Source organism: Rhinolophus sinicus, chromosome 16, assembly GCF_057876585.1.
Source record: "Rhinolophus sinicus isolate RSI-liver-muscle chromosome 16, RSI-T2T, whole genome shotgun sequence".
In the NCBI taxonomy this organism is placed as follows: Eukaryota; Metazoa; Chordata; class Mammalia; order Chiroptera; family Rhinolophidae; genus Rhinolophus; species Rhinolophus sinicus.
Window position 1 is genome coordinate 104,084,350 of NC_142516.1, and position 27,861 is coordinate 104,112,210.

The 27,861-nt window shown below is 36.7% G+C and overlaps 1 protein-coding gene and 1 long non-coding RNA gene across 2 annotated transcripts; both read left to right on the forward strand.

Moving 5' to 3' along the window:
• Window positions 1-118: 118 nt before the first annotated feature.
• ITM2B (integral membrane protein 2B) lies at window positions 119-27,501 on the forward strand. Its single transcript, XM_019748053.3, has 6 exons — window positions 119-578; window positions 21,638-21,766; window positions 23,047-23,253; window positions 24,964-25,074; window positions 25,518-25,668; window positions 26,791-27,501. The coding sequence occupies exons 1-6, from the start codon at window positions 462-464 to the stop codon at window positions 26,874-26,876; spliced, it is 801 nt and encodes a 266-aa protein (XP_019603612.1). The 5' UTR covers window positions 119-461; the 3' UTR covers window positions 26,877-27,501.
• Window positions 585-8,250, forward strand: LOC109456055 (uncharacterized). Its single transcript, XR_002138800.3, has 2 exons — window positions 585-1,081; window positions 2,335-8,250. It is a non-coding gene; the product is annotated as an uncharacterized LOC109456055 (long non-coding RNA).
• Window positions 27,502-27,861: the final 360 nt, after the last annotated feature.

A 27,861-nucleotide genomic window follows, 5' to 3' on the forward strand; every position in this document is an offset into this window, starting at 1 on the left:
CTACAAACCTGCAACATTGAGCCTGGAGGTAAACTGGCTGGAAGCGAATTCAGAACTGGAATATCCGGGCCCCCACCTACGAGCGCCCCTCCCATCATTGCCGGATCACGCGTGGGACCCAGGGGCAAGAGAGAGCCTGGCTCACTGCCAGGCTCCGCCCATCCCGTCCGTCCGCCCCTGGCTCCGACCCTCCGGCTCTCCTGCCCCCGCCTCTCCAGTCCGCCCAGCTCCGGCCCCGCCCCCGAGGGCAGGCGAGCTGTCTCCGCCCTCGGCCCGGAGGTGGGAGGCTGCCGGAGCGGTGCCGCAGTAGCCGCCTCAGCAGCTCCAGAGCCGGCCCGTCATCCTTAACCGCTGTCGAGCCGTGCCCGGAGCCCGGCCGAGGAGGCTGCAGTCGCAGCCAGAAGCCCGCAGCCCGCGCCTCGAGTCCGCCGCCGCGCTCCGAGGGCGCCCCAAGCCACGCCATGGTGAAGGTGACGTTCAACTCGGCTCTGGCCCAGAAGGAGGCCAAGAAGGACGAACCCAAGAGCAGCGAGGAGGCTCTCATCATCCCCCCTGACGCCATCGCGGTGGACTGCAAGGTCCGAGGGCCGGGGAGTTCGGGGGTGTGGGCGCTTGGCGGGGCCGGGAGCGCTGCGCGGGGCCGGTGCGGCTGCAAGCGCCGAAGTGGCGCAGCTGTCGGGTGCGGCGCACGAGTCCCCGAGAGCGCCCAGCTTTTCCTGTTTCTCGGGCGGCTCACCTTTCTTGTCCGGCCGCAGCTTCTTTGTAAGAAAGTGCGTGTGCAGGAAGCGGTGCGTAACGCTGGATCGGGGGCTTGGGAGGCCTGGAGAGAAAAGAATTGAAGAATTGTGCTGAGTTCACGGTCCTTGTTGCAGTCGGGGTAATGTTCGTGGGGCGGGGACTGGGCTGCTTCGTTCTGGAAACCAGCGGCGACATGCAAAACAACAAAAACAACAACAGTTTGGCACTTCCTCCCAGTGTAAATAATGTGCCTAAAATGGCTGACATCATTGCAAGCCTAAACCTCTGTTGCTTTCTACTTTCGTTTCTACGCTGAACAACACTTGGACTAAGTCCAGCTACTGTAAGCCTCTTAATTTTAAAAGCATTTTCTTCTTTACCTCCTTTTTTCACGGCCCTTCGGTATTGGCAAGTGAACTTCATGGGGGGTTTGAAGATGAGGAGCAAGGACTTGAGGGTGAGGGGAGAAAGAAAGCAAGGTGACGGTCTGCTCAGAGTAGGTTCTGGCTGTCGATTTTATAATTAAAACAAGTGTTGCCCGTAAAGATCAGTAATTACTATGTGGATGTTAGTGTAAAACCGACAATGGCTTTTAAATTATATCAGCATCTTTATAGGACCCCTTAGGCTAACTGAAACTGAACGTAAGAAACTGTTTTCATAAAATTCTCTTTTATTTTACAAAATCCCTGTTTTAGCTCTAAGTAAAATCAGGAGTGGAACCAAAATTGTGCTAACTTCAGTTGGCATTTTTCAAGACTTGTTTATCAGTAGGCTAAACTTCGTTTTTAACTTTTAAAAAAAAGCCAGTAATTTGTGTGCAGATATGAATAATATGCATTATTTTTTATATGGTCTAATGAAAATTACTACTGAAAAATAGGCTACTAATATGCTATAAAAATGTTTGAGAATATAATGTTAATCTTGATGTAAAAATGTTAGCCTATACTTATTTTTGGAAGTGTTCTAGTTAACACAACCGTCAGGGGTTGATTTTTAAATGACTGCCTTGCCTTGAAAGAGGAACAGTGAATTGATTCCCTAAAAGGATTAAGAGTTTGGCTGTTTTATTGTTTTCCTGAATCCATTGCAAACAGGCCTGCTCTTACAAGAAAATGTTTGGAATGCACAGATCATAATTCCAGTAGCAAACTATTATCTTAGCTCTCTAATGTTTATCTAATATTCATTGTACCTGAAATAGCTTGATGGTCAGGTGTCCGGTCACCACAATCTCAAGTACATATATATAGATAGATTTTAATTCTATTATATGTCTTTTTAAAATCATATAAACAAATATGACCCCTCCCATAATAGAGAGAGAAACTATGGGGTGATGTCACTTCAGACAGCTTTTCTCTGTTCTGCTGTAGTGAAGAAGATTTGAAACACTGCAGAAAAATCAGTCAGTTTGCTGGGCAACTTTAAGTCTGACTTTTGACGATTTCTGTCTTTTCTGAAATGGTGACCCTCTTTTCAGATCCTCAGAATTTCTCACTGTTTCACTGTATTTGAATTTGTGGTCATAGCAGCTGTAAAAAAGTAATGATTCATAGTTCTGTGCTTTGTTTTCCGTTTCTGTATCCTCAGATCTCCATATCCAAAGAAAAATACTGGAACTAAGCTGTGAGGGCCAGAGTCCTCCTTTGTGACCACACAGCAGTCATAGAAGAAAGGGTAGCTACAAAATGACTAATTCTTTTTCTAGCTATAAGCTCAAAGATTCTTCAGTGCATGACAAAATATTGCTCTACATTAAGAGTAGAACCTTATAATCAGTCCGTCACTTAATGGTAAATGAAAACCCTACTTCGTAACAGAGGTTTGTGAAAGAACTTCTGATCTCTTCATCTTAGAGCTTGGGCAGTGATTACATAATACTCTCTGGCTCCTTGGGGTGACTGTATAGTAACTGTGGAGTTGGACTGCCTGGATTCTGGGGCATTTCCTTGCCTGGTTGCTTGAGAGAATCAAGTAAAGCTGGTTATGGACCAGAACTCCCAAACGAAAATTTTTAGTGCCTTTAAACCTCCTAGACCACAATATCCTAAAGACCAGCGTTTCTCAAAATATACTCTTAAGGGTCACCTGCTCTGGTATCATCTGGGATTCTGGTTTAAAAATGCAGAATCTACTACCTCATGCTTCAGGAATTCTATCACTCCAGTCAGCTGGCTTATGTAACAAGAATTCCAGTACTTTTATACTGCTCTTGTCTTTAGTATTTCTTGAGCTCTTTTCTCACTTCAGGGTGAGAACCCTCTGGAAGCAGTTCCATTGCCCCATTCTTCAATCTTGTCTTTTCAGTAGCTATTAATCCAAACAGCCATGCCTGTTGATTATGTTATCTCAACCAGCTTGCTGTTTTTAATTCTTTTCTTACATTTTCCCCTTAACTATTTTCACCTTCCTCTACCGGTCCCAATTGGCACAAACCTCTTAGAGGTATAGAAACAGCAAAGAGTAAGTAGTACCTAAGTTTTGTGCACATTTTATGTTATAGGAAATTCATTTATGTTTGTGTCTATAACTTTGAACTTTGCAAAATTGTTTGTTATATATGTGCAAATATCAAAAAAAGTACTTTATGTACTGAGTCAGAAGTCTCAGTTTTGTCATTACGTTACTGTTTGATCTTGGGCTTAAGTTTTTAGTTTTCCTTATCTGTAAGATGAAAAGGTATGAACAAATGGTCTGTAGGAACTCTTCCACGTTTAAAATCTTATGAAGATGCTAGGATTATGTAATTATATTTGACAGGAATTAAATTGTTTTCATGGTGAAAAGTAATGACTACCTCCTCATCCTGACCAGAATGTTCCCTTTCTTCTTTCCCATGTTTAGCATGTTACATTCCTTCCTCATATTAAGCTAAAGTGGGTCGGAGAAAGGAGATGGATAAAGGTGTTAGGTAATAAATCAAATATTCATTTTGGGTTACCTCACTGTAGAATAGTAATTGTCAGCAGCTCATTTTGGTGTAATGCCTAATTATGAAACACCTTTCCCAATATCTGACCTCGAAAAAGCTAAATAAAGTTTGCTTCATAGGTATTTCTGCAAGGCGTTTTGCTGATAAAGTAACGTGCTTGTGCAGGGGAGAAGATGGGAGGGTGAGAAAAAGTGAAGGACTACTAACCCTGTAAGGTCTGAGCTACCCATCCCAAAATGGCTACTTGGGCCCTAGTTATTTACACTTCCTGGCATTTCCTGTTTGCGTTAACAGGACAGAAAGGCTTGGTAACTTAACTTTTTGGTGGTGGTGGTGGTTTTTTTTTGTTTTTTGTTTCGTTTCGTTTTGTTTTGTTTTGTTTGTTTTGTTTTGTTTTGTTTTGTTTTGTTTTGTTTTGTTTGGTGGGGTGGGGCCAGAGGTAAAGAGGAACATAAAACATATGATATCTACTAAAATGTGTTGATCTTTAGAGAAGGCATTGCGAGCTTGGTTCTCTTGAATAAGTGCAGGTCATTACCTAGTATTTGTAAACATTGGCCAGTAAAAACTTTATGGTCATTACATTTTGGTTCTCTATGAGAGTATTGATATCTGAGGTGAGGGTTTAGTACTGGGAGATAAATTAATTGCCCTGTTCATACCAAGTGACTTGGCAGGACCTCCTGTGTACACACTGCCCCGGGAGATGCTGCCGCTGTTGCTGCAGAGAGTGGACAGTTTGCATATTGTACAATTGGAGGACAGGTTACCTGCCTGGGGTATTCCCGGTGTCATCTTAAACATATTTTTTTTCCGGACTAGACAAACAAGTATATTATCCTTGGCAAAGTCAGAAGTTTGTAAGACGTTAATGGAATTCAGCTCTGCCATATAAGAGAGAGGTTTAAGTGAATAGAAGTATTTTTTTAATCAGAAATATCTCTTGGAACACATACTACAGGTCTTTTAAAGGTGACTTAGAATTTAACTTACAAGGTTTTCATAAGGTATTGCTAAAGCTTGACTTGACTTGCAGGTACACCGAAAAATGTAATAAGTAGTGATTGTGTGCATTTTATTTCTCTTCTGTCATACTTGTAACTTAAATATCTGGAGTATCTGTTCAAAAGGCATTTTCTTTTTTCAAAAGGAAATACTTTCTGAATTCACATTATAACTAAAGCTTCTTAGATTGTGTTGTCTGTTATTGTATCAGTAGAGGAAGATCCAGAAAAAAGATTTCTCCTCAAATACGACATCGATGGATTTATTCTCTTAAACTTTTTGGTAAACTTGGAACTTTTTATTAGCGCTCAGACTGAAGAAGTTGAGTACTTTGCCATTGAAGAACTTCTTCAGGCCACAACTGCTACCTGTTAAATAAAGGATTTAACAATTTTGAATTTCTGAATGAGGTGTTTTTTGTCTGTATGATGTAGAAAATAGTAACACTGGAGCTACATTTCAAGAAGCTTACATTATGTGTAGGGTTATTTCTTGGTTCTCATGTTCTTTGCACAATGAGAGTCTTTTACAGGGTAGATGGCTGCAAATTGAAAATTATGTTACAGGTATGACTCAAAGAACATTTAAAAAATCATTTAATTGTGATTATCTCCTTTAATGAGTATTTATGATACATATTCTTTGTGGCTTTAAGGAAATCTACAGTACAATCCTACTTTTTAAGTGTTAGCAGCAATTAAATTAATAAAATTATTTTAAACAATTAAAGATTTTTAAGCTCTTTGATTAGAGGTGAAAACTTTCATGAAGTATTTCTATAATTCTACCATTTAGGGGAAAAAGCAGGAATATTTTTAAGCAGAAGTATTTTCAATCCTGAGTTATAGAAATGAGAAAATTACTCTAGTTTTTATGATAGAGAGCTAGTCTAATTTTTCATTTAATATTTTATCTTTTAATGCTGATAAGTTTCCAGACTTAGAGCTAATATAAATATGTCCAGAGAAAAATTAATGTTGAAATAAAATTTGCAGTTTATAAGTGCTAACACTTTCAAGTTAAATATCTTGAATTTATTTGGGCAATTGACACTAAGTATGGTATTAGATATTTAATGATTTTGAGATTAAAAAGGCCTTTTTGACATAGTTTTGCTGGATTTTTGTATGTTTGATTGTTTAACTTTTAATGCCAAAATTATTTTTAAAAATTTAAGTCTGTTTTGCAGAATGATTTAAAGCTTAAATCTTGAATTATTTTCTTTGCTTTTTAAATATGATTATAATTATTTAATATATGAACCAAAAGGGTTAGTTGCATTGTTAAGTAAATCACTTGGATCATTGCAACATCCAAAAGAAGACACATCTTTGCTGGGAAAAATGATTTTAAGAGCTAGTCAGTCTATATCTGCATTTCTTAAAATTTATTTTGTTAGTCAATCTCTCTAGCATTTCTCTTCTGCTGTATATATACTGTCAGTTTTTACCTTTCATTTTGTAGCTTTCTCTTTCGATTCATTTTTTCCTTGCTTTCATTTTAATGCTAGGGAAAAAAAAGTCCCAAGCCCATCAGTTTTAGCTAGGGCAGTGCTAGGCATATTAAGCAGAGAGGGCAAACTCAGTGCCTCCTTGGTCCAAGCAGATGAATTAGTGAAGCTTGGTTTTTTGCATGTTGAACAAGTTAGACTGTTCTTCATTTTTATTTTTTGCAAAAATGGGTCCAGTGTTGCTCGATCCTCTAATATTCGAAGGCATGCTAGAATCAGGGTTTTTATCTGAAATCTGATTTTTAAATATTAACAATTCATACAAGAATTTTAGGCAAAGGCACTGAAGGCCTGACATGGACCACTGTTTTACGGTCTCCTTTCTAGTGAAGAGCAGTGCTGGCAAATTAATGGTCCATGTGTCCAAATACGGCCTGCTGCCTGCGTTTATATGGCCCATGAGCTAAGAATGATTTTTATATTTTTAAGTGATTTGGGGGGAAAAGTCAAAAGAACATTTTTTCCTTTTTTGCCCCAGTCCCCTTAATACAAGGGTACAGTTCAGGAAACAGTGCTGTCTAGTTACTGAGAACTGAAGGCTGTCGTAATTCAGTTTAAATCCTGCCACCACCACTTACTGTGGTACTTTGGGTAAGTTACTTCAACTCTCTGTCTCAGTTGCTCCAGCAAAATGGGGAATATGATAATCCGTAAGAAGTTTGTCATAATGCCTGCAACAAAGTAAGACTCAATAGATACTAGCTGCTATTATTACTACTACTGCTATTACAACTCTGTCAGTTTGGCATTCATGAAAGTTACGTGATGTGAGACCAAATGTGGCATCTGTGGTGTTTTCCTTTTTGCTTAGATTTAGCTTTGCAGATGTCCTTTGTGAACTATTCTAAATACTTGTTTATACTGCTGTTTCATTGTTTTAGTTTTTGTTTATTCCTGTTTTTTTTTTGTTTGTTTGTTTTTGTAATTTTGTGTATTACCTATTGGCTTCCTAATATGAAAATACAGCCTTTTCTATATGTTTTTACATATCACACACATAATCTGTTCTCTTGGTTTAGTTTTAGTAATTTCTGGTTAAATTGATATTCCATGCTTTTATAATTGACATAAACATTATTTACATCTGAGTAGTATTGTATAACTATTCTGCTTTCTTTCTCATGCAAAACCTTTTTGTTATTTGATAATTGCTTCTTGGGCTGAGAGGAAGGGTTGCTTAATTTTCTGTATATTTATTGCTAATTTATCCTCAGATTCTCTGACAGCAGTATAATTGCCTTTCTGTATGTACATACTTACCAGATAGCTTATCACGTTTTCCTATTTTCCTAGTGATGTTCTTCTACTTTACATTCTTTAGTCTTACATCCAGACTAGTTGCACTGTAGGCGTGTTGCTATACAGATGTCCTGAGAGTAATTACTATCGTGGAATTGAATTCCCTTTGCCTCCATCCCATTTTGGATCTGCAATTTTATGAATCTGAGAAAAAGTGAAATCAGTTTTGTTTTTTAAACCTTACATTGTCTGATGATGTTACTGTGTTCTCACATTTAATTAGTAATTTATCTGGATATAAAATTCTAGGTAGCAGTAATTTTTTTCCACCATTTTAATGGCAGTGCTCCATTACCTTCTGGTCTGATGCCATTCTGATTCCTGGTCTTTGTGCATGACCAGTTTTGTTTTATTTTTTTCTCTCTGTTAGCTCAAGATTTTTTTCCTTATGCTTTTGGCTTTTAAAATTTTTGGCATAGTTTATCAATTGTCATTCATTTTTATTCTTTGGCTTAAGATTTATTTATTTGTTTATCCTTTTACTCTCTAGAGCTTTCAGGAGGAAGTAAAAGATAAATGTTTAACTGGAAATCAATAATAGGACTTTCAACTCAGCTATCTTGATAGCTTTTTAAAGGTGTATTAGAATATTTCCTTTAACATTAAAATGGACTTAATGATAATTAATAACAGATAATGAAACCATCTGCATTATTATTAGCACTCGTTTAAGGTCAGACAGGACGCCTAGAAAGATACATAACGCATTTAATACTTTTTTTTACTATCCTTTGTAATTTGATGAAAAATAAAAAGAAAATCTAACACCTAGTGCTTATTATAAGTGTGGCTCAATTGAAGTAAACCCAGTATGATAGAATTCTGTAGAAACTCAGGCCATGTTGTTTCTGATTGTATATGAGTATTACCAGTTGTGACATGGTATCACTTTACTTATTACCACAGTTCATTTGCCATAGCTATTATTTAGTCAGGTGGTTGACCTAATAGTTGCATGATTTTCCTTCCCTAAGTAGCACATGGAGTCAGGTGATATTCAGGCATTTTTGTGATAATACACACATAATTTTACTAACCTTCTCTGGGTTTCCTTATATTTATCTGTAAAATGATGTGTTGGACTAAGTGACTTTTCATAGTCCTTCCATAGGGGGGGGTCTTTTCTTTCTGAGAACTCATCTGATCATATGTTCAGAGTGCGCACCTACTGCATGACCAGACACTATATGAGGAAGTTTTAAATTTCTAAGAGCCCCTTCAAGAAGCACCTAGTGTAGCTGAGAGAGACCAACCAATTATGTAAACAAAATTAATCACAACCTACTTAAATGTCTGTATCTCCTTTCACAAGAAAACAATACCCCCAGATCCAAGAGATAGGAGAGTGATATAATAAGGGAGCAAGATCAAATGACTGAGTATCATACATGCATTTAGTGCTAGGCATAGGGTTCAAAGCACTTTTTACATGTTCACTATATAGAGACAGATATTCCTCATCTCAAGAACTGGAATTATTTTTCTAGTAGTCATTTTATGTAACTTTAAAAATTCTAAACTTGGACAGAAAATTTCTACATTTAAATTATTTTATGCTTTCAGAAGAATATACTTGGAATTTTCTTACCAAAATTTCTGCATTTTAAATTGAATTACTCATACTTGAATATGAATGTAATTATCTTGTTGAAAAACATTAAGATTCAAGATTTATACAAAAAATTAGTGCAGAACAGGTTTACTTTTTTACTCTAATTTTGACACTTAATTTTTATAATGAATTAGATTAAAACATTACTATCATACTTAAAATTTCCAGGAAGACAGTTGATATTCTTATTAGGAACAATGTGTCTCATGATTCAGCCAGTGGCAGAAGAAATCTCTTGACCAGTTTATTCTTGGTAAAGGCTATTATTAACAATCAGTAACATTTATATGTAATGCTGTTTATAAACATCTGCCTGTTATTGCTAGTCTGGACTTTTGACTACCCATTACTTTTAAATCTCACCAATATGAATTTTTTAAAAATATGTAGAAAATACATTTTTAAGGTATATATTCATGTATTATTATTCTGCTTTGCACCAGTTACTCTGCTTGTACCTAATGATGTAAAAGCAATTAAGTTAAGATCTAGCACTAAAAGCATTTACAGCCTGATTTTTTCTTCTTCTGACCTATTTTTTTAAAACCTAGGCCTGTGCTAAGTTTATATAATGCCAATTTGGTTCAGATTTCATAGATTTCTCAAAATAGATTGTTATGCAATGACTTTAAATTTTAATTTTGTTCCTGTATTGCTGTATGTATATGGTAGGATTTTTTTAACAGTAAAGGAGGTTAATGAGAAATCTGTTTTGCAGACATTGTAATGTTAGAGTTCTCATTTTTTAAACTTCCCCCTATCCCAAGTGCAGATTAATGCATTAACTTTATTATCCATGTAAGGCAAATCACTTGGAAAGCTGCTTCCTTTTGGTATGTCAGATACAACATTTGGTAATCAGTGCTATTAATAATGAATATAGATCATTAGATCATGGGTGTTTTTGTTTGTTTTTTTTGATGCTTCTGTACTGGGGAAAGAAAGCTAATGTAGAAGTCAGGTGAACAGAACATGTACCAATGAGAAGTGAATGATAATCAGCCTCTGACATAATTTTGTGGTTCCAAGAATATAGTTAGGAAGCATTTTGGAAATTTTTAAAATGAATTATAAATGATAACCATGGTTTTGTTTATGTTAAAATTCTTATTGGAATAGCAAGTGCTTTCATTTTCCTCTCCAGTAAGGCTTTCCAATTGGCCTTTTCAGTATTCTGCTGTAGATTACTTTTTGTTGGTTTCAACCTCAGCAGATATTTATTTCAGCTTACCTTTCCCAGCCAAGTCAGCTGGTGATGGGAGTAATAATACCTATCATTTATTGAGTACTTTCTGCTTACTGTGTACCAAACAGTGATTTAAATGCCTCACATATATTTCCTCATTTAATCTCCACAACAGCCCTATGATAATCCACATTTATGGTGAGATAATTGAAATGGAGAAGTTAAAATACCACTTATCTAACTGTTTCCCATTCTCCAAAATTTTGACATTTCTTATCTGCTTATCTTCTCCTTAATAGGTTTATATATTTTTTTCAGCTTCTTTTGTATCATTTAATTGGGGTCTTAGAAAACAAATCCTGTCCTTCCTGCTCAGAAGTTGGGAAAAGAGAGGAATTTGAGTTTGCTAGAATATTGAATGCTGAAAAATTTGGCCTTTTTAGGTATACAGTTCTGATAATGTTGACAAATGTGTATAGTCATGTAATTACCACAGTCAAGACACAGTATGTTTTCTTCACTCCAAAGCATTCCTTCATACCGAAACATTCCTTCACCCCAAAACATTCCTTCATGCCACAACATTCCTTCATACCACTCTGTAGTCATTCTTGTCTCCCACTCTGTTCCTGTTTTCTGTTCTTATAGATTGCCTTTTCTAGAACGTCACGTAGATGTTGTTATAACGTAAGTAGCCTTCTGTCATCCTCACTGTTACCTGTTCTGAGAACTGGGATTTGTCTTGAACAGCTCTTTGATTTCTGTAGCCCTTGGACCAGGGTTTTCTCTGGGCTTGTCCAGTCCCTGCTCCTCAGCCACCATTTTTGGTTTGCTGATGCCAACTGTTTGGATTTGTTCTTTGTAAAAGAATGCCTGTTCTGTCATTTAAAAAATGAAGGTGCTTTATTTACCGTATTAATCTGAAATGGATCTCTAAAACCCATAATTCAAAATCCTTTATATGGGGAAGTGATTTAGACTGGTTGTTTTATAAAATTAGGTTCTCCAAGGGAAGCATATCTAGTCATAGCTGGAAATGAAGATCAAGGTTTAAAACCGTATGATGTAGAAAAGAACTTGGTATGTTTGGTCTTCAACTGGGGAGAAAAATGATGAGAAAGGAGTTGAAAAACAAGAACATTAATCAGAAATCCATTTTTAAAAATTTGAATCATTAGATTTTTAAACTGTTGGCAGCTACTATGTTTCCCCGAAAATAAGACCTAGCCCGACAATCAACTGAAATGCATCTTTTGGAGCAAAAATTAGTATGAGACCTGGTCTTATTTTTTAATAGTAAACTAAGACCGGGTCTCATATTAATTTTTATTTTACTATTAAAAAATAAGACCGGGTCTCATTAATTTTTATTTTACTATTAAAAAAGACCGGGTCTCATTAATTTTTATTTTACTATTAAAAAATAAGACCGGGTCTCATAGTAATCTTTGCTCCAAAAGATGCATTTTAGCTCATTGTCGGGCTAGGTCTTATCTTCGGGGAAACATGGTAATTCTACAGTTTGGGAAACAGTATACAAGCCAAACGACAAATCTATGGGCAGCTGCCTATGCATCCCCATATTTATCCATCTAATCAAACATGTTTTAAAATGTACGTTTCTAAACAACTAAAGCTACTTCTGGAGGTTCAGTAGTTTATGCTACTCTGAGTTGAATAAATTACATTGATTTTTTTATATATTTGCCTCATTTTTGTATTTAAAGTGTTTTCATTGCATTGTTTTTCTTTTTTTCTTTTTTTGGTAGTAGAATTTTTAAACATATTTTTCTCTTTAGTATTCTGGTTCCTAAAGTGTTGTTTGCTTTTGCTATAATAATGCGAACTAGAATATATGAGAACTTTGGCAAAAATGTCTCTTCATTCATTCTATAAAGAAAGCTTAAATAGAAGTGCCTGATGATGTGAAGTGATTTGTTAGTATGGGAACAGAATAAAAATTATGTAAAAACTCTTGCATTTTGTCTGAATTAAGTTTATAATTGAAGCACATTTACTGAAGCTTTTTAGGAACTGATTGAGGTGACCTAATTCTTAACTAATTGAAGTACCAGAACAAAAGTTATCCTTCATTTTGCTTAAGATCTAATTAAGTAATTACTTTATCATATGATAAGATTTATTTGAATCAGAAGCTAGTACAGTGTGAGAGTGAGAATCCTTTCGAAAACCGTGTCTTTCTATACCTGCTGTTGAGTGGTGATTATAGGCCAGTGTGTGCTTTAGTGTCTTCATTTATAAACTGGGGTAAAAACTTAGGTCTTAGGAAGATTAATGAGATGATAATTGGACAGCACCTTTGGGAGATCTTTTACCTCACCGGCGTAATTTAAGGTGCACCAGTTTTATTGCAGTACATAGGGAGGAAATGTCTCTGTGACTTGTTTTAAATTAGGCCAGGTAAAGTTATATACCCCAGTGAAGAAGCTATTGTTCATGAGTAATTTTCCTTTTTCTTGTTGATATTTGTTCTTCTTTAATTAAGAATTAATCCAAGCATTAAAAAAAGGGTTGGTAATACCACATTTTATGTTTTTAAAGTCTTAGGTATCATACATACACTATGTATGGTCCAACTTGCTCTCCCCCCCTTTTTTTTTTGGTTCAGCATTATGTTTCTGAGATTTATCTCAAAATCAACAGTGCTGGTTGATTTCAGCAGTGCTGGTTATATGAGCCTGTAATACTTTAATTTTCACTTGATGGATTTTTAGCTTATTTCCAGTTTTTTTTTTCTTTTTTTTTCCTCCATCGCCATAATATTTATTTGGTAAAAAGAAAGGATTGCAACCTAGTACATGCGGGCATGGCAGCCACACGTACACTCTGGCTGGCATGCCAAAATGGAGGGTTATTTATAGAAGGGAAAAGGAAGTTAAGGAAAGGGGTAGTTAGAACCATAGAGCTTTATTGTAAACATAGTTCTTCCTGTAGGGTTCTCGTGTACAGGGTTCTCACGCTTACATAGAGCTCGAGAACTTCCTTAATAAGCCTTAACTCCTCCTAGAGATCCTCCCGACTGATTATGTTTGTTTCAAGTTCCAGTTAGTCTTTATCATTCCCCCTTTTTGATAGAGATCTTTCTCTGACAGCCTCACTGATCAACAGTCAGGTGTTCCAACTTCAGCAGCCTTTTTGTCCCTCAGTGTCGGGAAGGATGTCATCCCTCACATCACAGGGAAAGTGCATGGATCGGGAACAGCTTCTGTCCAGGGTTAACAGGCAATACATGCAGGACACTTTCATTCTTTAAGGGTGAACCATCTGTGAACCAAGAGAAATCCGCTTTACCCAGTAACGTCTTCTGCAGATCGTCACAAGGAGTCAGGCGGTGATGCGCAGTGTCAAGCAGCTATGAGGCGAGATCAGTCTCAAGGGAGGAGAGCAGATGGATTGAGGTGATTACAACATGAAAGAGTTATGTGAGAAGCGGTTGACAAGGATTTATAGGAAGTAAGGTGACTGAAAGATGCCAGGTATGATGAGAGCTTCTGTATGAGATACGAAGATGGTTAGAGGGGACCCCATAACAGTTACTTACCTCTGTGGTCTTAATGAAGAGGTAGATCAGTAGCAGCAATGGCTCTAAGGAAAGGGCGGTATCCCCAAACCACATGTCCAGTTGCTGACTACAGTATTTTAGGGGTCTATGGCGGTCCCCATGTTTTTGAGAGTACTCCAAGGGTATTCCCTTTCTTTTCATGCACAAAAAGGAAAAAGGGAATCTGATAATTAGGATACCCAAGAGCAGGTGGGTTTATTAAACTCCTTTAAAGCTTTCAAGGCTTGTTGTCCTATTCTCCCCATAAAATTGGGTCAGGACTTTTAATTCTTTGGTAAGACATACACAGGTTTTGCCATAAGAGAGGGGTTTGGGATCCAATTTCGGCAATAGCTACTAGCCCAAGAAAATTTCACAATTGACACTTAGTTGTTGGCCTTGGGAAACTTAGGATCCGTGAAGCCTGTCTGGATCCAGGTGTATAGCTTGTTTGTTGCTATCAGGTGTCCCATGTATCAAACCTGAGTTTGGACAAATGAATTTTTCTTTAGAGACCTTACGTCTCTTTAAGGACGAAAGTTCTAACAGATGATGTTATCGTCCTGTGAGGAGACCTGAGAAGAAGAAAAAGAAGTAAATTCATCCATATACTGCCACAAGGTGGAACCTTGAAGGGAAATTATATCATCCAAATCAGTCTTCAGAATTTATGAGAAATAAGGACTTTCAGTAAAACCCTGAGGCTTTACTGTTGGGGTAAATTATTTTCTATCCCAGGTGAAAGCAAAAAGGTATTGGATAGTTTCATCAACTGGGATGCTAAGGAATGCACTACATAAATGAGTTACAGTGAAGAATCTCCTTCCACTTGGGATAGATGCCCGCAGCACGAGGGTCAGGAACAGGGTGTCTAGGGATAACTATGTTTATTGCTTGGATGTCCCAGACAAACTTCCACCTTTGTCCCTTTGGCTTTCTCACAGGTAAAATAGGAGTGTTACAGGGACTAGTGCAAGGACTCAAGGAATAATAAGGCCTTGAGTTATATATAATCTATTATGGGCTTTGTACCTTGAAGTCCCCTTATAGAAAATTAATTCTGAGAAGAGGTTTTGAAGGATCAGTTTGAATCTTAATATGAGGTGCACTGTGGATTCTGACAATATTAGTCGAAGATTTTGCCCATGAACAAGGTGGTAGTTGGTACAATGGGGACAGTTGGTCAGTGCTCTTAGATTTGGCTACTGTACTGTCAAAAACAGAACAAATAAAAGATGTTGAGAAACGATTTAATTCACTTGATTGGCCATTCTGACAATTACCGTCAAATTCTAACATTTCCCCCTTTCGGGGAAAAGGATATTCCAAAATGATACTTCTCAAGGAAATCTCGGCCCAATAAATAGGAAGGGGCAGACGAACTAAGGAGAAAATGATGTGTATCTCTTAAAGGGTGTAACCAAAAAGGAATAAGTTCAGAGATATTAACCTGTTAAGGTTTATTTGAAATCCCCAGTATTTGAACTGTTTTATTACTCTGAGGCAGGGACTGTTTTATGACAGTGGGGTTGAGCACCAAGAGTATAGCACCAGTGTCAAGAATAGGAATAGAAATAGTTTCCTTATCAATTTGAAGAGAGATTTCTGCAAGCCAGTTAAGAGAAAGGACTGGACAAAGCCTTGATAGTTCCTTGGAGCCCTGTCATTAGGGAGGACCTTGAGAAAGTTGGTTAGAAGTTTGATTAGAAGGCTGAGAGCATTAGAAGCGCTTAAATTTAGGGCAGCCCTTTTTCTAGTGTCCTGGCTCTTGGTAATAATGGAAAAGTTTGAAGGAGTTGTCGAGCAAGTTCTCTAGCTTCTTCCCCCAAATTGGAGGTTTGCTTTTTCTAAGTTCCCTTTGGGATTTTCCCATCGGCCAGTTCTGATCCAGTGTTAGGACTGCCTTCACCACCTAACCGAATTAGCTGATACAAATCAGAAAACCCAGGCTGATAAGCCTGAATAATAATAGCAAATTCTTCAGCAAACTTGGAAGATCCTGTTACCTTACGGAATGCCTATACAAAGTCTCCTAACTCAGCTTTAATCCAGGAGGCTTGTGAAAGTTGGGGTCTGTTAGGATCCCCAGAGGGTTTAATTTTAAATGGGAAAGTGCTAACTTAGAGGAAGAAAAAACAAGAGGATTCAAGGGAAAGTGGAACCGGAACCGAAGGCAAGGAAGGTTGTAGTGGAAGGCAAGACAGCCTCTAAGATGGGGCTTGAGGCAAAAGAACTGGGGAAGAAGCCTGAGGCAAAGTCTCCACAAAAGGACAGGCTGCACCCAGAGATGGAGCCTGAGACAGTGGAGTGGACGGGGAAGGCAAGACCATGCTGCAGAGGGAGAACACGTGGCGTCGGGCACCGTTTCCTCTTTAAATTTTCAGTATCCTGTTAATTTTATGACTTTATTTCACAAAGAGGCAACTTCCCGATTCTTGGTCTCATTTGGAAGCTTCAAAATAGGCATTCTACTCAGTTTTACCAATTTTAGAGCTATTGTTGTCCAATTCGGTTTTAAGGAAATGAAGTTTGGGGATCTCCAAAGTTCCCTAGAGTGGCCACTGACTGAATTACTTTTAGTCAGATCTATCCAGTTAGTTAAATATGCACATGAAAATTGCCTGAAGCTTTTAACCCTATACTCAGCTGGGGTCCCTGGTGGAGGAGGGAAGTTCTTAAAATATTTACATAACTGAGATCCCATTTTTCAGAGACTTCTCTCTAGCGCAATAGGGCCCAAGACTATTTACAACTCAAGCAACCTACAGGTCAGATACCAGCCAGCCTCACTCTAGAACAGTCTGATCACAGAGGACCGGCCAAAGGTTAAAAGCCAGTTCTAGGAAAATAACGAGCTTCAGAGTCCCCTTGTAGGCTGAGCTGAGTACTGAGTGGTGATCCTCTCATTGAGGCGGTGCAGCCTAACGCTGGGCCAAGCTGACTAATTTCAGTAGAAATGACCTTTGTTCCCAAAGGGATCTTTAGGTGAAAGCCAGCTCTGTCTCAAAGGACAACCTGTTTCCAAAGAAATCAAGCTGACGTGCCAAGTCAAGTAATCACAGACAATGGACAAACAAGCAAGGCCTTTTTAACAACAGCGAAAAAACCCACAAAACCTAAAAATTTCCCAAATAAACTCCTGAGAGCTTTAAAATGTAAAAAGCAGAAATTCGATTCTAAGAGAAGACTGAGCTGAATCAGAGAGCAAGCAGTAAGTCAGAGTGGCTCTGTGTGGGGTGCCAGCACCTGGTTGCCTGTCTGCTCTGAAGCTGTCGGGGTTCTCTGGAATCCCAGATGACCCCAAAATGTTGACTGAAAAATAATAGCAACTAGGTGTTCTGTCACCAAAATATTTATTTGGGAAAAAGAAAGGGTTGCAGCCCAGTGCATGCAGACATGGCAAACCACGTGTACACTCTCCTTTTTTTTTTCCTTGTTGACAATTCTGCAGTAATCATTATTAGACCTATTCCTTTATGTATGTGTACAAAAGTCAAGGGTTATAGCCCTAGTAGGAATGGAATTGCTGGATCATAAGATATATATATCTTTAATTTTATTAGATACTGGCAAATTGTTGTCCAAAGCAATTGTACCAACTCCTGTCGACTGTATGAAAGTCTTGTTCCACACTTTCCCCAGCACTTGATATTATTAGACTTTTATTGCCTGATACGTAGGAACTCAATTGGTTTTTCCTTCACTCCCCATATTGAAATATAATTTACATGCAATAAAATTGACAGGTGTACAATTTGGTTGAATTTGTGCTAATTATATGAAGTCATACATTCACCACAATCCAGATATGAAACATTTCCACCCTAAAGTTTCCTCATGCCTCTTTGATCATCCCTTCTCCAACTCTTGATGAGTGAATGAAATTTAGATCTTTTTCAAAAAATTGGTTATTATTTTTTTAATGACTCATAAAAGTAACAGCAGCCCGCATGATAATGAGATGGATGGGGACAATGTAAGAATTCATCTTTATACCTGTTTGTGTTCTCGTCATTTGTGTACTTGCTAGGATCTCTAATACAATGTTGGAATTTTTCCAAATGCATTTTTTATATATTCTGAAATGGTTATGGGGTTTTTCTTAACTTTTGTATATGTGGCTTTTTCCTTTAAGCGTACTCTTTTCAGGTGTTAAAATATAATCATTTAAAATACACTTTTAACAAATTGCTTAGATTTAAAACTTTTGTCTTGAATATACTTGAATCTCTCCCCCATGACTCAGATTATAATATAGTGTGTCATTTATTCTCCATGCAGAATGTTAATTTTGGCTGTAAATTGCTTAAGATATCAGCCATGTCTTAATCACATTTGCATTTCCCATAGGACCTAGCACAGTACATTGCAAATAATAGACCCTTAATAAATGTTAAACAGGGCTGCTGTTCTCTGCTAATAGCTACAGTCTGGGGTACATCATGAATTCTTCTTATGTTGCCACCACCCATCTCATGCTGGCTGCTGATGTAACGTTTGTGCGTCATTAAAAAAATAAACAACCAAGCTTTTTTAGAAAGATGTAAATTTCATTCACTCCTCAGGTATTCATTGAGTACCAACGAAGTGTCAAGCTTGACTGGGAGCTACCAGGACAGTCATGCACTGCTTACCCACAGGGATCCGTACTGAGAAATGTTAGGCGATGTCGTCGTCGTGTGAACATCATAGCGCACTCACGCAAACCTAGATGGTACAGCCTGCCACACACCTAGGCCATATGGGATATAGCCTGTTGCTCCTAGACTACAAACCTGTATAGCATATACTGTACAAAGCAGCAAAAGATTAAATCAAGCACAAGAGAAACGATGTAGTCAAGAGATGTGGTGGACAGGAGATGTATGAGGCAGCTGCCCGGGTAACGGCATAGAGTTTTACAGCAAACTTTTTTTAATACCATGTTTTCCCCAAAATAAGACCGAGCCGGACCATCAGCTCTAATGCGTCTTTTGGAGCAAAAAATATAAGACCCGGTCTTATTTTACTATAAGACCAGGTATAATATAATATATAATATAATACCAGGTCTTATATTTTTGCTCCAAAAGACGCATTAGAGCTGATGGTCCGGCTAGGTCTTATTTTCGGGGAAACATGATCACAAAAGAAAAGAGATTAGGTAAACTTCAGAATACCTGATAGCTCTTTTATAAAGTACACGACTCCGGTATATGGACTCTGGGTCTATAATTTGGTAACTCAAAGACTTGCATTTTTGGATTCTTCAGCCATGGTTCACATTGTTGAGGTGCTGAACAAATAACCCCTGGATAAGTGAAGTATTTTATAAATTAAATTCTTTGAGAAATTTAATTTTTTTGTATTATTGTCATAGTCCTAAAATGTGATTTTTGAATAAACATGAGAATTCAAACTCTGTAACATGGTATACGAAGTCGCTTTTTGATCTGCCCCATTTACCTCTCCATTCTCATCTCTTGTATCGCTTCCCACCATACTGGGCACTCCAACCGTAGCACATGAGGCCCTTGGAGGTGTCATACATTCTGGCTTCATGATTTCATTCCTCCTTTGCCCTGTATATAATGCCCTTTAATTCGGTCTTCAGTGTGGGGAATGAGTGTTTGTCCTTCAACATTCCATTCCAGTATTTTCACCCCTGGGAAGTCTTCCCCAAACACGGTCGTCCCTTCTTCAGTGCTCTCTGCATTTCTCCTGTTAGGGCCCGTTGTGTCATATTTATATTTTCTTTGTATACTTGTATTTTTTAGGTTGATTTGAATGATTTCTTTCTTGACAGAGGCTATATTACCCAGTGCTTAGAACATAGTAGACATTCTTGAAATTATTGTTTGTTGACTTAGTTAAAAATGATCTCTCAAAAGGCCTGGAAACTTGTCACCAATTTGACAGTGAGGGCTGCATATTCTTTTACGCAGTGTCTTCCCATGCTCTTTGGCTATTCACTTATGTGCTACTAGAAAAGAGAGCTTGCCAAACAGTGTGGGTGTTGTACACACATTTGACTATCTCAACAGCTGATACCAAATGTTTAGAAATTAGTATTTCCATCTGTCATTTTCATCCCCCCACCCTGCCTCCACTCTAACATTAGTTATGTTAGGAACTATTTCTTATCCTCCCAGATATTTATTTTTGATCAGACAAGGGTTCAAGTAAAACTCTTTACTTTTATCATTCAATTTTCATGTTCCCTTATGACTCCATGGAATTCTTGTAACTTTCTGTTCACAGATGGGATTTCTTACTATATGGCTTAATAAATTCCTCTAGGCTTATTCTCGTTACATACCACTTCCTTGCAGTGCACTCATTGTCTTAAGTCTACATACAGTACGTTTGCCTACTACAGCAAAGAATAATATTCTCACAGTGTTTGATCTAGTCCTTAGATTCAAAGGCCTTTGTTCTACAACATTAAATTTTATGTTGAAAACCTCAACCAACCTAGGCACGCACTAGCCTTAAATTGTTCTTGGTTGGCTGGAACATAAGGGATTTGATTTTCCCCAGTAGTATTAAGTTAAAATTCCTCATTTTAGAATTGAAAACATAACTTTAGCTTTCATTCTTTTCTAATTGAATTCTTGCTTCAACCATATCCAGCATTGCTTATACAATTTTTCTTCCTAAATTTATTTATATTCTATTTATCTGTGGAGGCCTATGTCAAGTCTGCTTTCTCCCTAATCCAGCTCATATTGAGTTCTCCAAGTAAACGATAGAGTTGTGTACTTGGGACGCTGTACATGCATACTACAAACTAGAACATCTTTTTATTATGATGGTTTCAAGTCATTGGAGCCTTTCTTTTGCTGTCTGTACTATTTCTTGAGCCACTAATTATGTAACGCCAGCAGCTAATCTCCTTTGTTAGCTCTTTGCACATGAACCTGGGTACAAATAAGAAATTAGCTATAACTGAAGTGACAGAATAGAGAAAGACAAAGGGATTAGCTAAGGATTGTGACTCCGGATGACGTTCTCATGTTAAATTATTTCCTTGAGAGGATCAACATTAAAATTCTAACGATTGTATTCTAGTTGTATGTTTCCTGACTTTGTGAGTTTTCCTTATTGAGTCTTTCTCAGAAAGATCTTATTTGGAGATTTTCTAGACTTTGTTTCTACTGATTCTATCTTAAAAATGAAAAACTTTGTCAAGTGGAAAAGTGGGATTATAGGATTCTTTCTGAATAAGTTTGTCCAATTTTTTGAGATTATAATTGTTTAAAGAATTAGGTTTGTATTATTCTGTTCGTTCTTGTTTTCCTGTTACTTTTTCTTTTTCTTGTGTATTTTTAGGAATGGCTTTATACATGGTATGACATATTAACTACCTGCAGCAGGGTAACATAATTTTATACGTAGTCTAACATACCCTGAAGTTGCTCAGCACCACAATATTGCATGACAAAGTTGTGTTGTAACCTTTTCTGAATTTTTAATTGTTAGAAGATACTTTAATCACCAAATGTTGTGTTGGGAAAATAGAAATTATGGAGTATGTTATTGCTCTAGAGATACGGGTAGCAGGTGTGACGTTGAGTTAGAACAAGGCAGAACTCTCCCAAGGGACTGGTGTCTTAAGAGGTATTTTGATGAGTCCAGGCACCACCACTTGAATCGTTTCAGGGTTGATTTTGATTAGAGACCTGACTCCTTTAGTCTTTATATCTTCGCTAATAAAACAACAACCTTCAATGTTTCTTTTAACCCTATCCTTTCTGTAATTCTGACTGGAGATGTGATATTGACCATCAGTGTGTTTCATATCTTAGGACCCAGATGAAGTGGTACCAGTTGGCCAGAGAAGAGCCTGGTGTTGGTGCATGTTCTTTGGACTGGCATTTATGCTTGCAGGTGTCATTCTAGGAGGAGCATACCTGTACAAATATTTTGCACTTCAAGTAAGTGGGAAAATGCAAAGGACTTTTTTTTTCCTTTCCTTCATGTGTATTAGAAAATTCGCCCTAACTTGCCCTTAAGCCTTTACTTTTGTCTGTGGCCATTAGCCAGTGGTGGTCCTGTTTTAAAGCTGAGTAGGAAAGTCTCCTGAACCTAAGTTTGCTGAGCCTTTTAGACAGCCATTTGAACAGAGGAGCGCACTGGCACTGCTTCTCTCTGCCTCTTACGTAGTCATTAGTTTCTCTAAAGAATTGTGTGACCTCAGCAGTAATGCTGAAGTGACGTAAGACCAAGTTGTTTATAACTTAAAGTATAGTAATCCTAGTGGGTTAAGACAAGGATTTTTCCTCTGACTGATTATCTTCTCTGTTTTTTTCTGGGCAATAATTCAGTAGGTTTAGTGTTTTTTTAAGAAATCTTGGGAAATTAGCTTTAATGACTATGTCAAATATTTTAATTTAAAATTTGAGAAAGTGTTGACAAATAGATTTTATTAAATTAATTTTGAAATCTTCTCTAGAGGATGTATAAATTTCATGCTCATTTGCTGTTTTTCAAGATGATGGCATGTTAATAGACATTGATGAAATATGACTCATCTTTGTTTAATACAATTGTTTACAAGAAATATATTTGATGAAGGAAAAATCATTTGCAATTTCATTGTCCAGAGATAGTATTTGTCTTAATGTTTTGTTATATATTCCTGGTGTTTATTATATATGTATACATTTTTTATATAATCTTTATACTGATTTGCTGTAAAGTGGTATTTTCCACTTAATTGTGATATATTTTAAGGAAAAGTCAGACCTATGTGCCTGTGTAAATTTCAGAAAAATTATCTCTTTTGACTAATAAGAGAAAAATCAGTGAATCATATCAAAAGTTTTAAAAAGTATGTTTTTTCAGAATAAAACATGTATTTCTGAATGTATTCTTTTGTAAAAATAATGCCTACAGGTAGAAATAGGCCTGTGTGTTTTTTCAAATTTACTTGTCACCAGACGGATAATTGCTTTTATATCCTGTTTTTGTGGACCACAAAAAGTAAAGGGGAAATCAGCTGCTTTTCTCCTTCTGAAGCCATTTTTTAACAATACTTCAAAACCTGATCTTAAAGATTGTGTTCACTCTGTAATTAAACTGTCTGACTTATCATCTAAAAGTAAAAGATTGCAAGCAAAATGCTATTTGGATAGAAGTGGCAGCGTAAGTAATGCTTCCCTTTAACAACCTGTCTCCCACTAAATTGCTGAAATGGTGTTTAAATTGTCCATAGCCGGATGACGTGTACTACTGTGGGATAAAATACATCAAAGATGATGTCATCTTAAGTGAGCCTTCTGCAGATGCCCCTGCTGCTCAGTACCAGACGATTGAGGAAAACATTAAGATCTATGAGGAAGATGAAGTTGAGTTCATCAGTGTGCCTGTCCCGGAGTTTGCAGATAGCGACCCTGCCAACATTGTTCATGACTTTAACAAGGTGAGCCGCGTGTCCCTCGCCGTCAAAGGATGCAAGTGTTTGATTTACATTTTCTGTAGTTTTAGTTTCAGTACTTGCTCATTTATTCTATGTAGAGTTTACTTTTTACTTTAAAAACACGGACCTGGGTTTCTTCTGTCCTCCAAGATAAACTCTCAACATCTGAAACAGACCCTCTGAACCTGACCTTCTCCCACTGTAACCTTTCTTCCTTCTCTTTGCTTTGTCTATCCGAAAGCCCACTTTTTATGGCTCCCCCTCCTTCGCTGGTAAATTGCTATTATTTCTTCTGCGCCCCCCATTTTCTTAGATAAGAGATGATTTGTGTTTCCATTTCTATGTAGCATTTTCAGAAATTCGTAATTTCAGTTCTGCATTATTTTATAATCTATCTTTTCTAAGTTCTCATTCTACATTTTCCCCCAGCTGTTGAAAATGGTTATGCAATACAAAAAAGACGAAGTGAAAATACAGTGAATACCCCAAATCCTCCACTGGTTCCAAAATTTTATACTTTCTTCATCTCTTTTTTCTCACATTTGACACTTGACTCCTAGATACTTAAGATGTTGTCTCTTAAGAATGAGGACTTCTTCTCTACCTAACCATATTATTTTCACATCTAGGAAAATTAATGTGATAATATAGTATTATTTAATCTTTAGTTGACCTTTAGTTTCCCCCAATAATTTCTGTCCCAAGAATGTTTTTTTTTTTTTCAAACCAGGATTCGGAGATTCAGAAGTTCCCATGTTAACTATAGACATTTACATCTGTATAGAAGTTTGCCATTCTGAACATTCAGACATATTACTGAAGTTACCCTTGCAAACATTTCATACCTGATACATGTTTATAAGCAAGCCAGTTTGAAAAATAAACCTTGAAGTAAGGTTTATTACTTACTTCAAGGTAATAAACCTTGCCCAGAGCAAATAGTAAATATAATAATAGCTAACACTTACTGAGCTCTTAAAATCTAAGTATTTATGTGGTTTGATTTAACTTCTAATCCTCAAAACCATCCTGTAGACAGTCTTTCTCAATCAGGGTTTCTCATCTGAACTGTAAGAACACTTACAATCATTTAATTGACTGTTATTTCACTTCACTAAGGATGGTATGAACTAGTACCGTGTTTCCCCGAAAATAAGACCTAGCCGGACAGTCAGCTCTAATGCGTCTTTTGGAGCAAAAATTGATATAAGACCTGGTCTTATATTATATAACACCGAGTCTTATAGTAAAATAAGACCAGGTCTCATGTTAATTTTTGCTCCAAAAGACGCATTAGAGCTGATTGTCCGGCTAGGTCTTATTTTTGGGGAAACATGGTACTATTCTAGATGCACAGGAGAGAAGTTAATTTTCCATATAATGAATGGATGCCTTAGAGAGCACTAGCATTTATAAGTGAGGAAACTAACTGAATCTCTTAATTAGATAATAGGTTATTTACAGTTAATTTTAATAGTTGATTATCAGTTATTATAGAAAGAAACCCCTGATAAGAATTTTACTCTTAGTAGCAGTAATTTTTTTTCCATTATTATTTCATTCTTATCCCACCAAATTCTTGATTTGCTGAAATGCAAGTGATTTACACATTCTAAAGCCAACCCTTTTAACGGTACAAATTATGCTTAAAAATCCAGTTGCTGCCTGTGTTATAAATATCAATCTAACGAAAATGTATCTTTTTCTTCCCAGAAACTCACAGCCTATTTAGATCTTAACCTGGATAAGTGCTATGTGATTCCTCTGAACACTTCCATAGTTATGCCACCCAGAAACCTCCTGGAGTTACTTATTAACATAAAGGTATAAAATTTTCAAATATTTCTTACTAATGATTCTGTTACAGCATCTTAGAATTCTCTGTAGAGAAACTAGCCCTATAGGAGCCCATTATACTAGAAGTACAGCTAAGAGTTTTAGAGAGGCACTAAGACTCATGTTTGTTTGCTTTTCCCTAATTTTGAAATTAAAATATAATTTGTTAAATTATACTTCAGTTTTCCTAAAGGGCCAGAGAATATATAGGAGGCTTTCAAGAAATAAGATCTGTGTTACAACTATTCGATGCTGATGTCATAGACAGCATGTAAACAAATAGACATGAATGGTTTCCAGGAAAACTTTATAAAAACAGTAGTTTGCTAACATCTGTTCCAACTATAATCTCTGAGAATTTTGTCTGTTTTCTTCGTCTGTTCAGTGTATTTTTTGAGCTGCTCATGTAATATATTCCTTTCCAAATGTAGGCTGGAACCTATTTGCCCCAGTCATACCTGATTCACGAACACATGGTTATCACTGATCGTATCGAAAATGTCGATCACTTGGGTTTCTTTATTTATCGACTGTGCCATGACAAGGAAACTTACAAACTGCAACGCAGAGAAACCATTCGAGGTAATACTTTTTAATGGGAAAGTGCTGGCAGAAAAGTTTGTTATTTCACTTCATTTTGTTAAACTAGATTTAGGTATAGGCTAGTCATTGTTACCAGTATGCTTGTGATGAGTGACAAAATAAAACTATTGTTGTGTCACTACATAATATTTCTAGATTTCTGAATTTCTAGATTTCGTAATCCTAAAGCCACTCTTTCTAGACAGACAGAATATGTGAATGTGAAACGTCATTGCCTTGACATGCTGTTACGTAGCTTACTTTCCACGTAATCACCCAGTCCAACTTTCTATCCTACCACTTTGGTACGGCCGTGCTGCCAGGGTTCTTCTTATGCAGAGGGTCTCTAGAGGAGCTCTTCATGTGTATGCTCAGGGATCTGGATTCCAAGCAGATTGTTTGCCTTTTGGATCTCGTTGAAGATAATCATAGTCAGGTTAATTACAGAGGAATTTGGCTGAGGAATTAAGGGCGTTGACACAACTAATATAGCTTTGCCAAATCTCTTAACCTCTGTTTTCTCACCTGAACAATGAGGATGACAGTATCTCCCCATTTCCTTTCATGATCGTTATAAAAATAAAATGAAAGTACATGTGAAAGAGCTGTGGGAAAGGAAGAAGTGCCACTCAAATACACTATGGGGTGATTTCTTTGGAATTGTGGCACCCAGTGAAATGCTCTCCTGGCTTTGGTAGCACTTTTAATAATACTGTTCTTTTCCTCGGGCTGATGAGTCGCCTGAAAACTGCTGCTTACATTTTTAAATTATCTTAATTGTTCATAATTTTTTAGAAGTCAGACTTACAATAAAATTTGCTGTTTTTAGTGTGCAGTTCAGAGTTGCAACAAATCATCAACCACCACAGTCAAGATATAGAATATTCCTAATGCCTTTAAGATCTTAAGTTTGTATATACAGCATTATTGTTACTAAGATCTGTTAAGATAGTTCAGAAAGGAGGAAAATTATTCTCTCCAATGGTAAAAAAAATCAAACTATAGAAGTTCATAGAATATAGAGTAAAATATTTTCATATTTCTAAATAATAACTGTGAGGATTAATGTGAATATTTATTGCTAAAGAACCAAAAATTTAAAATCTTTTCCTTCCCAAACAGGTATTCAGAAACGTGAAGTCAGCGATTGTGTTACAATTCGGCATTTTGAAAACAAATTTGCCGTGGAAACTGTAATTTGTTCTTGAACAGTTAAGAAAAACATGGAGAAAAATTTAATATCACAGCATAACCCCACCCTTTATATTGTGCAGTGATTATTTTTAAAAATCTTCTTTCATGTAAGTAGCAAACAGGGCTTCACTATCTTTTCATCTCATTAATGCAATTAAAACCATTTCCTTTAAAAAATCTTTTCTTCTTTCCAAGTGTGGTGTCTTTTATCTTTGCATTAGTAGTTGTACAAAGTCATAGATAATAGTACACTTCACCATAGATCTTAGGAGTAGAGATTTTTATGTTTTGATTATGCATTTCCAAGAGGTGTGGTTATCTAAAGAGTAATCATATATATTCACACGTAAAAATGGACCACAGTGACTTATTTGTAGTTGTTAGTTGCCCTGCTTCTTAGTTGTTTAGAGCATTTGAGCACACATTTTAATTTTCCTCTAATTAAAATGTGCAGTATTTTCAGTGTCATATTTAACTATTTAGAGTATGGTTTCCACCTCAGTGTTTTTAATATCCTAGGTATCTGCTGTAATAATACTTTAGAAAATGTTTGAAATTTAAGAAATAACTTGTGTTACTAATTTGTATAACCCATATCTGTGCAATGGAATATAAATATCACAAAGTTGTTTGACTAAAGGCCTGTGTGTTGTTTTTCCCATGTAATAAAACCAAAGAGTAAATTGATTCTTCATATCTTAAGGTATAATCCACATAAAGGAAGACACTATTTTTTAAAATTCAGTTCTATATATAGTGGGTAAAATCATAGATTTTTTTTAAAAATCCAGCTTTTTAAATACTATATTCTTCATGGATACTGTTAAAGTAACATCTAAGACTCAATCTTGAAAGTTGCTATTTAATACATTTTAAAATAATGTTTTTGTATTTAATGGAAGAGCCATTATTAAACCAAAAATTTCCAAGTAGCATAAAATAGAGTGCTTTTCTGAGACTGTCTCCTCACAAATGGAACATTCTGAGTTATGGTGGTGA

Excerpts from the sequence above, each read along its gene's own strand:
- ITM2B (XM_019748053.3), top strand. The coding sequence starts at position 462 with ATGGTGAAGGTGACGTTCAACTCGGCTCTGGCCCAGAAGGAGGCCAAG. Across the intron at positions 21,767-23,046 it reads ACAAATATTTTGCACTTCAA|CCGGATGACGTGTACTACTG; the intron begins GTAAGTGGGAAA and ends AATTGTCCATAG. Across the intron at positions 25,075-25,517 it reads AGTTACTTATTAACATAAAG|GCTGGAACCTATTTGCCCCA; the intron begins GTATAAAATTTT and ends TTCCAAATGTAG.